Here is a 15,743-nt window from a genome sequence, read left to right as displayed (position 1 = left end):
TAACAAATTAGTTTGCAATTTCTTTGAAGTGGAAAAGTGTTAGCAATAAATAAGCTCAGCTCCTTCAATCCCCTTTTCGGACATTAAGCTGGTTATATATGATGTACCGTATTCTAACAATATGGATGTTCAAATAAAATAAAACCATACAACCAGTGTGTGTGAATGGTTGTCTTTCTATCTGTGTTAGCCCTGTGATGAGATGGGGACTTGACCAGGGTGTATACACTGCCTTCCGCCCAAAGTGCAGCTGGGATAGGCTCCAGTCCACCAATGTTCCAAAGAGGGACAAGCAGTAGAAAGTGATTGGATGGATGGATGGAAACCATAACCATTGACAAAACCTTTTCCAGTGTTTCCGTGTGCAGCTCTTGTTCACGTTTCTTCAACTCCTCCTTCTGGTGCTCAAGAGAATTCTTCAGTCTTTTTGCTTCATCTTCCCTTGCCTGCCAGTGTTTGATACATCATGTATTAAAATGTGTGCCTTCAGCATGTCTTTGACACTTCAGTACACAATCTATTTCTATCTCTCTCTTTGCATGTTCATTACTTTATCATTTCCTCACCTTTTGTGTTTGCTGCTCATGGGTCAAGACTAAATCTTTCATCTGCTGCTTTAGAGCTGCTTCCTAAAATACAAATAGTAATAGTATTTTTTCCATATACACTGATAGTAATTATTGTATGTAATTTGTGTATGTGACACAAGGAAAACAGACACTTTTATCAATAGAAATGATCACCACCATGGAGTGTGTGTGCTCTCTGGCTTCTTTAAGAGCATTGTAATGTTGGCCTTTCGTGAACTCTAGCTCCCCCCTCAGTCTGTCTCCTTCTGCTTGTAAGCCTCCATGTTGCTCCTGTAAGTCCAGCAGTTGTTGCTCCTTTTGATCTAACATTTTCTCCAGTGTGTCAACGCGAGCTTCACAAGCTCCCAGTTCTCTCTGCAGCTCACGTGTTTGACACTGAATTCTCTGAAAGAAAAAGAAAGGATAATTATGCAGTTTTCTGGACAAACTAACATGAAAACATAGCAAGGAGTGTGTTCACCTCATTCTCCTCCTTTTTCTGCCTTTCTTTCTCCTCCAGACAAGTACACTTGTTCCTCAGTGAGGTCTCTGCCTCTGAGACCCTCAAGAGTTCCTCACAAGTTTCCTCCAACATCTGCTCGAACACAATTTTGTGAACACTGTATGGTAGAGTTATACAATACTAAAGGGATTTTCAACTAAATAGTTTTGGGGGCCACATTTCCAGAAAACTAAGGAATGGGGTGCATACTTTTCCCTTCACTATTAGTCGTATTTTTAAACTACAGAGAACTAATGTTCTGTACAGAAGACTTTTTATTTTAGTCTATTTATTTAGTCAGAGTTACAGGAATGATCTGTTGTTTTTAAAGACATTCTGCACAAATATGAGTGTCTTACAAGTTTTTAGAACCAAGCTCAGAGGGCACCAGTTGGATAGCGTGAATGATGAAAATGAACCTAAATGGAACCTTGAAAAACACTACTAGTATAACTAAAGATGTTGAATACATGACTACTGACTGCATCTGAATTAAACAAGCTACAACAACACCTTTAGTTACATGAATCACATTGTGAAAAACGTGTGAAACTGTCAAAAAGGAAAGAACTTAAGGGGGTGCCTTGAGGAACGCCTCAGGTATGTAAATAACAAGTTTGAACCCCAGTGTTCTATGTTTGCTACCAAGGTAAAAATGTCAATGTGAGGCTGTCCCAATGTGTTTACAGTGGTCCAAGTTCATCTATACAAAATGCGCCCTCTAGTGTTTTTCGGCGTTTGCTGCAAATATGTTTGTGTGCCAAGTTTTGAACTAAACTCAGGGGGCTGGTAAAGTGTCATTCTTGGATTTGAAAAGCTCTGCAATTTTTCTTACTAATTTCCTAGCGTGCACACAGCTACAATGAATACAAATATATTTGGCCACTGTACAGTAAGCTTTCTTATTTTAATGATCTTTTTTACAATGTTGTTTTTGTAATGTATCTATTGCTTTCTTCTTGTAATAAAGAACTTATATACTACAATTTAAATGTGTTAATTGTATGGGTTGATGAATCTATTAACATCCAGGATTATAGCATTGCTATACAACATCTTAGCGGGTAATAAGTACAGACAGTACTTGTTGCATGGATTCTAGCTTCTCTCTTGCCCGCCGCTGCTCAGAGAAGAGTTCAGTTTTGGCACAATCCAGCTGTCTGTCCAACTCCCGCCTCTCCAACACAAACATGTTGTTCTGTTTGCAATATGAAATAATATATCAGTGGAGTGTGCCAAGAAAGCATGTTGACATATTGTTGAACAGCACCTTTTCCACACAGAACTGTTCTTTCTTCTTTAGTTCTTCTTCCATACTTCTAAGCTCTATGACACAAGACTCTTTTTCCCTCTGAAGTTTCTGCAACTTGCAACTACACACCAACATAATACAAAAGTATTTGATACAAATGCATGTAAGCACAACACAAGCACACCTGTTAATATGATACCTCATTGACTCTCTATCTGCTTTACTGTCTTTTAGCAAATGCTCCAGTTTTTTTTTTTCTGTCTCCATGTGCTCCGACTCAGCACTGAGACGTTCCAGATCCTGCATGGCATGCTGGGAAAAACCAACATAATCAAATGAGTAGAAAATCTGTCAATGACTCAGTATGCTACAGTACACCCTACCTTTCTCCTCAGCTGCAATTCAGAGAGGGAGTGCTCAACCTCAGCTAAATGAGTCTTTTTCATTCGTAGAGTCTCCTCCTCTTTCTCACATCTCTAAATTAAACAAGTTACATGATGACAGTTGGAAACGCAGCTGACAATGCACACAAGTCCGCTCAATATTACTTGTCTCAGGGAGGACAGTCGAGTGTTCATTTTCTCCCAAGCATAATGCATATTCTCTGATGCCCTCTCAAGCTGGGACCTCCTGCCCCAGTCTTCATTTGACTCCTCATTTAAGTCTTTGTGCTCAGTGCCCAAAGAAAACTCAGCTCTTGGATGAAAAAATAGACATAAAAAAAAGAAAATTAACCTCATACATATCAATCCAAAAGCCAAACATGCTTAGCATAACTTATTTTACCTTGACATATCTTCTCTACCACACTGGGTTTTAGGGAGAAGAGAGATTTTGTTTTCAAAATCTCCTGTGGATCACAGAACATTAGCAATAACATATTCCCTTCTATACTTAATATATTTTCAATATTAGAAATTAGCATCTTAAAACTGGTGTTGATTGATGCTCACTCGCCCTAAAGGGCGTTTCAGGAAAAATTAGAACACCCCAGCCTGGGGGGAGTATGTCAAAACATTTGATTCCTATGTTGATTGGGACCGATTTTTTTTTATTGCGCACTAGATTTTACATTTTTCAGTCTCTTACCGGCACGTTTCAGGAGATGTTCCCTTACTTGCGCTGTACAGACCGAGTCAAGATCACTGTCAATAGACACCGTGTCAAAATTCCAGAGTTGTACGCCTGTAACACAGCAACAACAAAACTAAGTATGATACTATGCACCTCCACACCACTGCAAACCCCAATCATAATAAAACACATTGTTAAATTCTTACCTCTTTTACAGTGTGCATTGAACATGACCATTATTACCGTATACTCCCTAAGACAATTAAGTCTGCTCTTGTGTTCAATTGTGGTTTTAGAAATGGTTCTGCTCATAGATACACATTAATATGTACTCAGCACAGGTGCCCCCAAATATTGCTCACATGAACTGGATAAAACCAAACCAATTACATTTGATGAGCCATAACGTCAGAAGCTGACATCTCTGTCAATGTAAAAAAGGAAGTGAGGACGTGCGAATGGGCACATTTGAATTATCTTGAAGCCACTGACACCTTCAGACAAGTGCATTATGTATGACCCAGAGGTGGTTGTAATGTGCTGGATTTACTTTTTAGTCACTTTTTGGATAAATTGAACTTATCAGAGTACCGGTAGTTTTGATGCAAAAACAATCCATCACTACAGCATTGAAATTAAAAATCTTCAAGACAGTGATATGGTGTTGAGTAAATGTGATCTCATTGTAATTAATGCTGTTTCTGTGTATCAAGAGAGAGGCTTGCTGTTGTTGTTTTGCGCCTCCAACAGGTTATGAGCCCAGACATGCAACGGGAGGAAGATGGCAGCGCCTGGTCTTCGATGGAGATGAGGACAACTACGAACTTTGGGAAGTAAAATTTCTTGGTCACATGAGACTTGAAGGTTTAAAGGACACAATACTTTCCTCTGGTGAAGTGGACCCAGAGAAGAATGCAGAATGTTTTGCAGAGCTAATCCAGTTTCTAGACGACAAAAGTCTGTCGTTGGTGATGAGAGACGCTGCCGACGATGGTCGCAAAGCACTACAAATTTTACGGCGCCATTATGCCAGTGATGGTAAGCCAATAATTATTTCCCTGTACAACGTATTGTGTTCCCTGAAGAAAGTTTCAGAAGAAACTATTACAGACTACATCATTAGAGCCGAAAAGATAGTGACTGCTTTAAGAAATACAAAGCAAGTAATAAGCGATGAGTTGAGCATTGCTATGGTTCTGCGGGGCTTACCGGAACCATACAAACCATTCGTCATTCACATGACACAGAGCAACGATGAAGTGACTTTTGTGGAGTTCAAGAGCAAACTACAAAGCTACGAAGAGACAGAGAAATTTGAACACAAACCAAAATCAGATAACGTAATGAAAGTGGACATAGTGTCAGCGACCTGTTATGGATGTAGGAATCGTGGACATTTTGCGAGAAATTGTCCCCACAAAACAACACCAAAGTGGTGCAACTACCACAGAAGCACAACACATACAGATGAGACGTGCAGAAGAAAAACCAAGCCCGACTCTGCTAAACAAACTATGGAGAATGAAGAAGATTCAAAGGAAAGTGGCACCTCCTTTGTGTTCCAAGCCAGTTATTTGGTGCTTCCAGACGGCATCAAACAAAATGGACTGATGGTGGACTGTGGGGCGACGTCACACATAATCACTGAGAAGAGCAAATTTACACGATTTGATGAGACTTTTAACCCAAACAAACACTACATGGAGTTGGCTGATGGAACAAGGAAGAACAAAGTGGCTCTGAAGAGAGGCGATGCAGTGGTTCTTCTACGCAACACGGAAGGGAAAAGTGTCCCCGTCACACTGAAGAACGCCTTGTTCATCCCAATCTACCCACAAGACTTCATGTCGGTGAAAGCAGCCACGACTGATGGACGTCAAGTGATCTTCGAAGAAGGACAAAACCGGCTCATCACGAAAGAAGGAAACACCTTCAAGTTAGAAGTACACGAGAGACTGTACTACCTCAAAACGGTAAACCATCAAAAACCATACGATGACTCTGTGCATGACATGATGTCAAAAGACAAAGTGAATCTATGTTGTGATGTGAAAACATGGTACGAGATCTTGGGGCACTGCAATGTGAATGATGTGTTGAAGCTTCAAAATGTTGTGACAGGCATGACAGTTATAGGAGATGCAAAGATAGAATGTGACATTTGTACACAAGGAAAATTCACTAACACTAGGAACAAATTACCTGATGTCAAAGCTAGTGCACCCCTAGAGCTGGTGCACACTGACCTGGCCGTCCCCATTCACCCCATTGGATTAGATGGGCATAAATATTCAGTCTCATTTACTGATGATTATTCAAGGGCAGTATTTCTTTACTTCTTGAAGAATAAGAGTGAAACTACCCTTGCGACAGAGAAGTTCATTGCAGACGTTTCCCTATATGGCAACGTCAAATGTATGCGCTCAGATAATGGAACTGAGTTCACTGGAAACGATTTTTGAACACTTTTGAGAGAGAAATGTATCAGACAGGAAACCTTGTCACCTTATTCTCCTCATCAAAACGGTACAGCTGAAACACAGTGGCGAACACTGTTTGAAATGGCAAAGTGTATGCTACTAGAAAAAGAGTTACCAAAAACATTATGGCCTTATGCTGTTCAAAGTGCCGCCCATATTCGGAACAGATGTTACAATGACAGAACAAAGAACACACCATATTTCATGCTAACTGGAAAGAAGCCCAACATTTCAAAAATGTGGGTGTTTGGCTCGGAGTGTTACGCATACACTCACACTCACAAGAAACCTGAACCAAGGTGTGAGAAAGGAGTATTTGTGGGCTATAGTAAAATTAGTCCAGCATACTTGGTCTATGATCCACAGTGAAGAAAAGTGTCAAAACACAGACTGGTAAAATTCACCAAAAAGAACACTGCAGAAAAAGACACACAAACAAATGCATATGACTTGGACATCCCAGATTGCGAAAGCAATGAAACCAAACTACCTGACACTGTGTCAGAAAAATCAGGGAGCTTCGAGAGTCAAACTGTACCTCAAAATGATGTTGACAACCAAACACAAACTCTCGAAGTAGAGGAAGACGTGGTGTTAGATGATGCCACAACTAACATAGAGACTAGGATAGAACAAAGAGGTCGTTACCCAAAGAGAGAGAGAATTGTTCTTCCAAAATACTTAGAGGAATATGTAACAAATATTGATGATATCAATGAAAGCCATGACGTTATTGATCACTGTTGCAGGGCAGTGTGTGGAGTCCCACAGACGTATAAAGACACCCTGATGTCTTCAGAGGCAGCCAGCTGGGAAAAAGCCATGAAAGACGAGTTAGCATCTCTCAAAGAAAATGACACATTTGAACTAACATTACCAAAAGGGAAAAATGCAGTAGGCGGAAAGTGGGTTTATGCCCTCAAAGAAAACACAGAGAAAGGACAGCTTTTCAAAGCTAGATATGTTGCCAAAGGATACAGTCAAACTGAAGGTATAGATTATCAAGAAACATTTGCACCAACTGCAGTCATTACTTCTGTGCTTGCATTGATGCAAATAGCTGCCCAAAATTACCTCACCGTCCACCAGATGGATGTGAAAACGGCATATTTACATGCCCCCATTGATGAGGAGATATACCTAGAACAACCAGAAGGTTTTCAGAAAACATCGGACACAGGTGAAAAACTAGTATTTAGGTTGAAGAAATCAATCTATGGCCTAAAACAATCAGGAAGAAATTGGTACAAACTTCTAAATGACCATTTAGAGCAAAACTATTTCAAAAGAAAACTACCTGATCATTGTGTCTACCGAAAACAAACAGAAAATGAAACAGTCATTGTCATCATCTGGGTGGACGACCTGATCATTGCTGCAAGTAGCAAAGAAGCACTTGAGCAATTCAAAAACATAATGAAAGCCAAATTCAACATGAAAGACCTCAGTAAGATATCTTATTTCCTGGGTATTCATTTTGAACAGAAACAGAATGAAATCAAGATGGATCAAAATATGTACATACAAAAGATGCTTGAAAGGTTTGGCATGTCAGAATGCAAACCTAGAAGCACTCCTGAACAGAAAGTAGAACTGAACAAAAAAACAGTTAATAGACAAAGGTCCAACATATTGATGTCAAATATCATTTCATTCGTGAGGCACTCACTGAAGGGAACATTTAATTGGTCTACTGTCCTACAGAAGACATGGTTGCAGACATCTTAACCAGACCTACTACAAGAGTCAAGATTGACAAATTCAAATTATTTTTTTTTGGAAACTAATGTGTTTCACTGTTTCATGGTCATGAGATCAAGGGGGGGTGTTGGGTAAATGTGATCTCATTGTAATTAATGCTGTTTCTGTGTATCAAGAGAGAGGCTTGCTGTTGTTGTTTTGCGCCTCCAACATATGGCCAGTGATGCTATACGGATGTGAACGATGGACCATAAGAAACAACGAGGAGAAAATAATAAACGCCACAGAGATGTGGTGTTATAGGAGAATCTTGAGGATAGGCTGGACGGACAAGAGAAGTAACAGTAGTATATTGCAAAAGCTGAATACAAAGGCTCGACTGAACGTGGTAAAATCAAGAAAACTTAAATATTTTGGACATAACATTAGGCACCAAAACTGTAACATCATAAAAAATGTTGCACAATGTAAAATTGAACGTAGAAGAAAACAAGGGAGAACAGCAATCTTCCACATGAATAACATCCCCAAGTAGACACAGCTCTCTTTGAAAGAGGGTTTAAGTGTGTGCAAAATGAGTAATAAATGGCGCCAAATTTCTGGACAAGTTCCTGGTAGCTACCGTCACTCCTGATGATGCTGAAAGAATAATAAGATTCTTGATGCTTGCAAAGACGTACTCATTCGGCTTGTGAGGGAGACATCTTCCAGCGGACACTGACACAAGACTCGGTTTTACCACTAGTTTGACTTTGTTTCACCAATCAAACGGAGTCTGGTAGTCACATGACCACAGTCAAATTCAACACTGTAAAAAGTAAAATTTTGGCAAAACTCTTAAATGTTTACTTACAAATTAGCAAAAAAAACTTTTATATCATGGACTCTCATCTGTGTCAGTAGAAATGTTCACATTGCAGCCTGCAAGAATTCAATTGACAACTAAATAAAATATGTTGCGGTAAGTTGTGTATTATGTTTTAGCTGCACATATGCTAACATTAGCCCTCTTATAACGTCATAAGTGACCGAAAACGGTGCTTATTTTGTCTCTCACACGCACACACACACCCACAGACTCACCAACTACAGTTATGGTGCAGCTACGATTAAAAAAATAGCTACTAAATAAATCAGAAGTTACTCAGTACCTGAGTAATTTTTCAATGAATACTTACTCTCACTCAAGTAATTATTTGGATGACTACATTTTACTTTTACTTAAGTCATATAATCAAAGTAGTGCATCTCAATTATTGTCCCTTCCCCCAATTGAAAAAAGGTTTACATCCCGATAATATTTAAGTATTTATTCGTACAAACCACTCTTTGAGTTGCTGAGTTGCCACCAAGATGAAGACTTCTATATTGTTAAAAAACTGAAAAAGATGCTAATACTAACTATTGAAAGTCCCTGGCCTCTCAGGGCCCCCTGACACCTCACTGCGTCCCGCAGGGAAGCACTGCTCGAAAGTTACAGAACTCTTGATAAAAATGTTTGGCTTTTCTACCCACGTCTGGTACGACCGCACAGGGTAGCATTTATGAAATAATCCTCGTGAGCTCCCGCCAGAAACATTTTTAATGTCCCGTGAACTGTTATTTTGCTTGGTCAATCACTGATAATGTATGTTGATCTATGTAGGTAAAAAAGGCGAGTCCCACACAGGGTGCCATTAATGCTATAACCACCGAAGCTTGTACTGGATGTCTTCAGACTGCAGGTGCATCTAAAGAGTGCATGTAGATACAGTACAATGTGTCTTGTACCTGCTAAACACCTGGCTTTCGGAGAAGAAATATGCTTGTGGTTCCGACGTTCTTTTTCCATCTCTGGGTCGTAAATGACTGAAACGGGATTGAGGAAATCAAGTATGTGCCATACATACTTAAATACTGCACTGTTAAACCACTATAAACCTGCTATTGTCTTGATAAGAAACATAAAATGTTAAGTGTGATGCACTTACTGCAGCTATCTCCAGGACTCTGTGATTTGTTGTGTAGTTTTGAAATTCCAGAGCTGTGTGAAGGACATTCATCCTTTTGTTCTGGCTTGTATTTACTGCTTTTCTCATTCCGATATGCAAAACTGACACCACTGTCTATATTTTGGTGACTCTGGCAAGTGTCAGCATCAGGGATCAGTGTCCTCTCAGCCTTCTCCTCTGTGTCCAGCTCTTGTACATTGCCCTGTGGCATTGCCAAATCCACCATCTCCAGTCGAAAGCATCTCACAAAGTCCTCAGTGCAGATACTTTCTGAAGGAAGATGGTCTTCACCTGAAATTGCACCTTGCTCACATGCATCTCCCAGAAGTCTTTCTAGTCTCCACAGGACCTGCTCCTTGTGAGACTCCGTCCCAATTTTGCTAATTGTCCATACATCCACTTCCTTTGTAGCCTCCATGAATGTGACAGGAGCTGCGATACTTCCATCTGCAGGAAGGGAGGAGAATGTCATACATCAGCAATATTTTATAGCAACTAACACTTTAGAACAGGAGTAGGGAACCTTTTTGGCTGAGAGAGCCATGAAAGCCTAATATTTTAAAATATATTTCCGTGAGAGCCATATAATATTTTTTTAACACTGAATACAACTAAATGTGTGCATTTTTAATTAAGACCAACATTTTCAGAGTATAATAAGTCTCTTGTTCTTTTTAATAACATTGTTATTCTGAAGCTAACCGATAATAAATAAAATACTTCTTACCATGAATGCGACTTCTAGAAAACGGATGGATGGATGGATTAAAATGCATGAGAATGTTTTATATTTTGAACGTTATTTTTAACACTGTGAATGCAGCTGAGATAGGCTCCAGCACCCCACGCGACCCGAACGAGACAAGCGGTAGGAAATGGATGGATGGATTACCAGCGGAATTATTCATTACTTATCGTGTTAATCAATGTCAGCTAAGATTTATCCGAGAGCCAGATGCAGTCAACAAAAGAGCCACCTCTGGCTCAAGAGCTATACCCCTGCTTTAGAGTATATCAGAGACTTTTCCATGTTTCAGGTGCATTTTTGGTTGTGTAACTTCGAACAAGAAGATTTTTCCTCAGGCTTTTTTTCGTTTGATATTTTTGTTTTAAATTTGTCAGCATGGTGGAACAGGGGATAGTGCGTGTGACTCACAATGCGCAGGTCCTGGGTACGATCTACGGGCTCGGGGACTTTTGGTGTGGAGTTTGCATGTTCTCCCCGTGACTGCGTAGGTTCCCGCTAGGTACTCCATCTTCCTCCCACCTCTAAGGATTGGGATAGGTTGGTTTGCAACATTAATTTGGCCCTAGTGTGGAATGTGACTGTGAATGTTGTCTGTCTATCTGTGTTAGCCCTGAATGACCTGGATGAGGTGGCAATTTGTCCAGGGTGTACCCCGCCCTTCACCTGAGTGCAGCTGAGATTGGCTCCAGAACTTCCTTTTTCCCAATTTTTGTGACAAAATGTGTGGCTCACAAAACATTTCAAAATATATAAAGATAATACAATATACAATACAAAACAGCATTCAAAGAGCAGTAAGATTTAAACATGTTACCAGCAAAACAAATGAATGAGTGATTGACTAAATCTCTTTGATCAGATGAAATTTTCGCATCTTAGCTTGTTAACTAGATTTGGGTTTTCAAATGTATAATTTTGATGTAAAATGATTAAACTTGGCATTCTGTGTGCATGCAATTTGACAGAATGTTAATTTAGTTTTTTTAAGCGATCATGAAATTTTAAATACCATCCATCCATCCATTTTCTATATTGCCTTTTGTGGTCTATGGTGCCTATCTCAGCAACAATCGGGCGAGTAATAAATACTCCTGAATGGTCATGATGCTAGTTTACCTGGTGTTTGCTCTGCAGTTGGAGTGTCCATTAAATCCAAACAAGACATGGGAGTGTCGTTTGTCTGGGACACTGTACTGCCCAGTCCTGTGTCTTTGCTCACAGACTCACTCCATTTAAACGGTGCTCGAAACATGTAAAAAAAAAAATACATTATCAACTAAACATTACATTACATTCAGATATGACATTAAGGGCCTGATTTACTATTGCGTGTATTAAAACACATGCAATCTTAATGGCACACGCAAAACTGATCTACTAAGCTTGCGCACAGAGGATTGTGTCTCTTAAATGAGCGAAATAGCGAGTACAGTCCATGGATCGTGTCTGCCTCTGTGCAGATTGTATGCTGATCATTGCAACGCCCACAATACTGGGAGGAGCAAATGCAAAAGTAATCATTTTGCACTCGCAATGTGATTTATCAAGACTGAAACTGTATTGCGGCTGTTTTGCGTCAATATTTAGCACATTTGGAAGGTACATGCAACTGGCACAGTTAAGCACAAATGGTTGTGCCAAAGTCAGAAGAAGTTGATGGCAACATTGGCTTCAGATGATGGAAAGAATCTTCCTTGCTCGTGTCAACAATCGACATATTTCTGTCAGAAATTTTAAATAGTAAACATTTAATGTGTGCAGCAAATTCCTGTTTGAGCTGATGAATGGCTCTCAAACATCTATTCCATGCCCTCTTTTCAAACATAAACAGGTAGGCTAAATAAGAGTAAAAGGGTAAACTTAAACAAAATTCAACCAAGACTCAGGGGTCACTAATATTTTTTAAGCCCAAGATCAGATCTCTGGCCTTATGGTTAAAAAAGTGATTGCACATTTAAAGTTATGGTATTGTTCATGTTTGGTTACAAATAAAACATTTCGGCTTTTTCGCTTCATGCTTTCCTTTTTTGTCTGTTCAGATTTTTTTTCTTCACCGTCACTCCCACCCAAACTGTTAACTGACTTATGGGTTGATCTAAAGGCAGCAGTCCCCAAAACAATGTTGTTGTTTTTAATGATGTCCCTTTTTCATTTAGGAGATGTACTGTATTTAAATACATCTAAAAAGGAAAAAAATATTGCAAAATGCATTTTCTTCTTTGAAATTATTGCCGATCGTTGAGCGTACTGTCAGAGCACACCTTCTGCATGCTAACAAAAGGTTCTGTGGTCTATATTGTGCTTCTATATTGCATTGGGGGAGGGGGGGCATGGCGTTGTGGGTAGAGCAGCCGTGCCAGAAACCTGAGGGTTGCAGGAACGCTTCCCACCTATTAACATCCAAATCGCTGCCATTGTGTCCTTCGGCAGGACACTTCACCCTTGCCCCCAGTGCTGCTCACACTGGTGAATGAATGATGAATGAATGATTGGTGGTGGTCGGAGGGGCCGTAGGCGCAAACTGGCAGCCACGCTTCCGTCAGTCTACCCCAGGGCAGCTGTGGCTACTGATGTAGCTTACCACCACCAGGTGTGAATGAATGTTGAGTCCCACTTCTCTGTGAGCGCTTTGAGTGTTTAGAAAAGCGCGATATAAATCTAAGTTATTATTATTATTATTATTATTAATGTACTTGTTACAGTAATGTACTGTTACTATCTGATTACTTTGTGTTTTAGCATATTCTATCTGCACTTCAATTAAAATGCAATAAGCACGTATTCTTCTGTTGTTTGGATACTTTAGATAAGTTTTGGGTGATGCTAAAAAGTTGGTTAACGATCCAATACCAAGTGGTTACAAGGTCTTACATTGGTCATACTTGAAGTCCTCTCATGTCCAGGAACGTATTTCATGTGTTTATAAACCATAAAATAAATAAAAGATTTTGAGATATTAAATATATCAATGTAATTGTATATACGGCTCTTGTACTTGGTATAATCACAATCGATGTTTGTGTCAATCCACCAATTTGTTTATATTCAGGAGCGCTAGATTGCTGTTAGCGGTTAGCTAGTGTATCCTTCCACAGCGTGTAGTGAAGCATATTAGCTATTCCTCATCTTGCAGGCATGACATTTGTAAGAAAGAAAGTTTATTTGTCTCCAAAGCGGCAAGGATTAGCGATCTAGAAGTACCTAAAACACTGTAGACATTCGTTAGTTGCTAGCTAGCTATGTTTTAAAGCACTGTTCTTCAGTGTTTATAGCGCCGCCTTTCTTAGTTTTTAAGCCAAAATACATCCATTCTCACTCTTCTATGTCAACACTGTTTCCACTTGTAAGTGCCCTGTGTGTGTGTTGACTCGCAACATGCGCCTCAGCTCATATAACCAGCAATGTCGCCACGGCACGCTATTATGTCCATAAAAAAAAAAAGTACTTGCAGTATAGTACCTTTTTTATTGCATTATTACCACTGTACTATATTAGCACTGGTTTACCATACAACCGAGCGTTCTGCACTTGTACTTGCTATCACTTTGACACGCAGTCTAAGTAGATCACCTGCAACATGCCCACTAATTTAAAGGCCTACTGAAACCCACTACTACTCACCATGCAGTCTGATAGTTTATATATCAATGATGAAATATTAACATTGCAACACATGCCAATACGGCCTTTTTAGTTTACTAAATTACAATTTTAAATTTCCTGTGAGTTTCGTCTTCAAAACGTCGCGTAATGATGACGTGGACGCAAGACGTCACGGGTTTTAAGGAAATATGAGCGCTGCACACACACACAAATAAAAGTCGTCTGCTTTAATGGCCTAATTACACAATATTTTGGAGATCTTTGTTGCTGAATGTTTTGCAATTTGTTCAAATAATATTGGAGAAGTCACAGTAGAAAGCTGGAGTTGGGAAGTTTTAGCCTCTAGCCACACAAACACACGGTGATTCCTTGTTTAAAATTCCTGGAGGTGAAACTTTCCTATAGATCAGAGCGCGGTCAAGCCAACATGGATCCCTACCAAATGTCAACCAGCAGGTTTTGGTGAGAAAATTGTGGTTAAAAAGTCAGTTCTTACCGGAGAAAAGCTGAGCTTATGCCGTCCATAGCTGCTGTCGACTCCCCTGAGACACTGCGCGTCAAGACACCCGTGGAGACACCCTTCCGACTATCAGGTACTATTTAACTCACTAAAACATTAGCAACACAATAGAAAGATAAGGGATTTTCCAGAATTATCCTAGTAAATGTCTCTAAAAACATCCCAATGCAATCGCGTTTTTTTTTTAACTTGTTTTTTTTTTAATCATTTTTTTTTCTAGTCCGTCGCTATCAATATCCTCAAACACGAATCTTTCATCCTCGCTCAAATTAATGGGGAAATTGTCGTTTTCTTGGTGCGAATAGCACTTTTTGTTGGAGGCTCCCATTAAAAATAATGTGAATATGTGAGGAGCCCCCACACGTGTGACATCATCGTCTGCGACTTCCGGGAGGGCCGGGCTTTTCTCTTGACACCGAAAGTTGCGAACTTTATCGAGGATGTTCTCTACTAAATCCCTTCAGCAAAAATATGGCAATATCGCGAAATGATCAAGTATGGCACATAGAATGGACCTGCTATCCCCGTTTGAATAAGAAAATCTCATTTCAGTAGGCCTTTAAAAGTTTGCACATCATTAAGCCTTTGTCATTTTTGATCTTTGTAGATCAGGCCCATAGTGTTTCAGATAGGTATGTCTAACCTGATTTTCTGCCGTCTTGTTTACAGGTGTTGACCTGCGTGTTAATTCAATTATGATTATTCATTTAAAGTTAATTATAAATTTGAAAAAAAAAAGAAAGGGAACAAATGACAGACCTGCAGTTTTTTAAGCTGAGCATCAATAGCATCCAACAGGAAGTCACAGGGGTCTGGTCTGAGAGGTGAACGATGCTGTTCAGATCCACTTCGGTTGTTGTTTAGGTCTGTGAGGGTACAGCCAGAACATTAGTCTGATTGTCTTTATCGTGAATAATTACACACCTTGTTGAAGAATACCATTGCTGCCCCCTCTGCTATGTTCCTCCATGTTGTGCTGGACAGACAAATATATTCTGACTTAGGCGGTTGAGTTCCAAACAATGAGGAATTTAGGGGCTTCTGTTGCTCAGTTGTCATGGAAACCGAGACAGTTTAGCTAGCTAACAGGGTGACTGACTTGTTTGCTAGAGACAGCATTAATTGTTTTGTCCTTCTCCCACTCCCAGAAATTAAAACGTAGACAGTTATCCCACCTACTGTTTGATTTAGTATCTCCACAAAGTACGATAAACAGAGAAAAAAAGCAAACCTGAGACGTGCTGGTCAACTCGAAGGCAGAGAGGGTTCAGAGTCACGCGGCTGCCGCGGTGGTTCGTGATTG

The 15,743-nt window shown here is 39.8% G+C and overlaps 1 protein-coding gene across 3 annotated transcripts in view; it reads right to left on the bottom strand.

The window, feature by feature from the left end:
- si:ch211-102c2.8 (golgin subfamily A member 6-like protein 22) overlaps window positions 1–15,743 on the bottom strand; it is a 21,068-nt gene extending 5,325 nt beyond the window's left edge. Inside the window, exons 1-18 of one of the 3 annotated variants that reach the window (XM_061906601.1) lie at window positions 15,672–15,743; window positions 15,365–15,416; window positions 15,200–15,306; window positions 15,084–15,117; window positions 11,434–11,559; window positions 9,549–10,016; window positions 9,349–9,426; window positions 3,413–3,508; window positions 3,110–3,173; window positions 2,872–3,019; window positions 2,707–2,799; window positions 2,523–2,635; window positions 2,342–2,444; window positions 2,156–2,269; window positions 1,051–1,164; window positions 747–974; window positions 567–629; window positions 345–446 (exon numbers count right to left, since the gene is read on the bottom strand). In XM_061906601.1, the coding sequence (XP_061762585.1) occupies window positions 345–446; window positions 567–629; window positions 747–974; window positions 1,051–1,164; window positions 2,156–2,269; window positions 2,342–2,444; window positions 2,523–2,635; window positions 2,707–2,799; window positions 2,872–3,019; window positions 3,110–3,173; window positions 3,413–3,508; window positions 9,349–9,426; window positions 9,549–10,016; window positions 11,434–11,559; window positions 15,084–15,117; window positions 15,200–15,306; window positions 15,365–15,410 (2,097 nt within the window). In that variant the 5' untranslated portion in view covers window positions 15,411–15,416; window positions 15,672–15,743. The remainder of the gene's footprint in view (window positions 1–344; window positions 447–566; window positions 630–746; window positions 975–1,050; window positions 1,165–2,155; window positions 2,270–2,341; window positions 2,445–2,522; window positions 2,636–2,706; window positions 2,800–2,871; window positions 3,020–3,109; window positions 3,174–3,412; window positions 3,509–9,348; window positions 9,427–9,548; window positions 10,017–11,433; window positions 11,560–15,083; window positions 15,118–15,199; window positions 15,307–15,364; window positions 15,417–15,671) is intronic. The other 2 variants (XM_061906602.1, XM_061906603.1) reach the window with 2 other exon arrangements.

Source organism: Nerophis ophidion, linkage group LG07, assembly GCF_033978795.1.
Source record: "Nerophis ophidion isolate RoL-2023_Sa linkage group LG07, RoL_Noph_v1.0, whole genome shotgun sequence".
Classification (NCBI taxonomy): domain Eukaryota; kingdom Metazoa; phylum Chordata; class Actinopteri; order Syngnathiformes; family Syngnathidae; genus Nerophis; species Nerophis ophidion.
The sequence above is the reverse complement of the archived record's forward strand: the minus strand, read 5'-3'. Positions and strand labels throughout refer to the sequence as shown.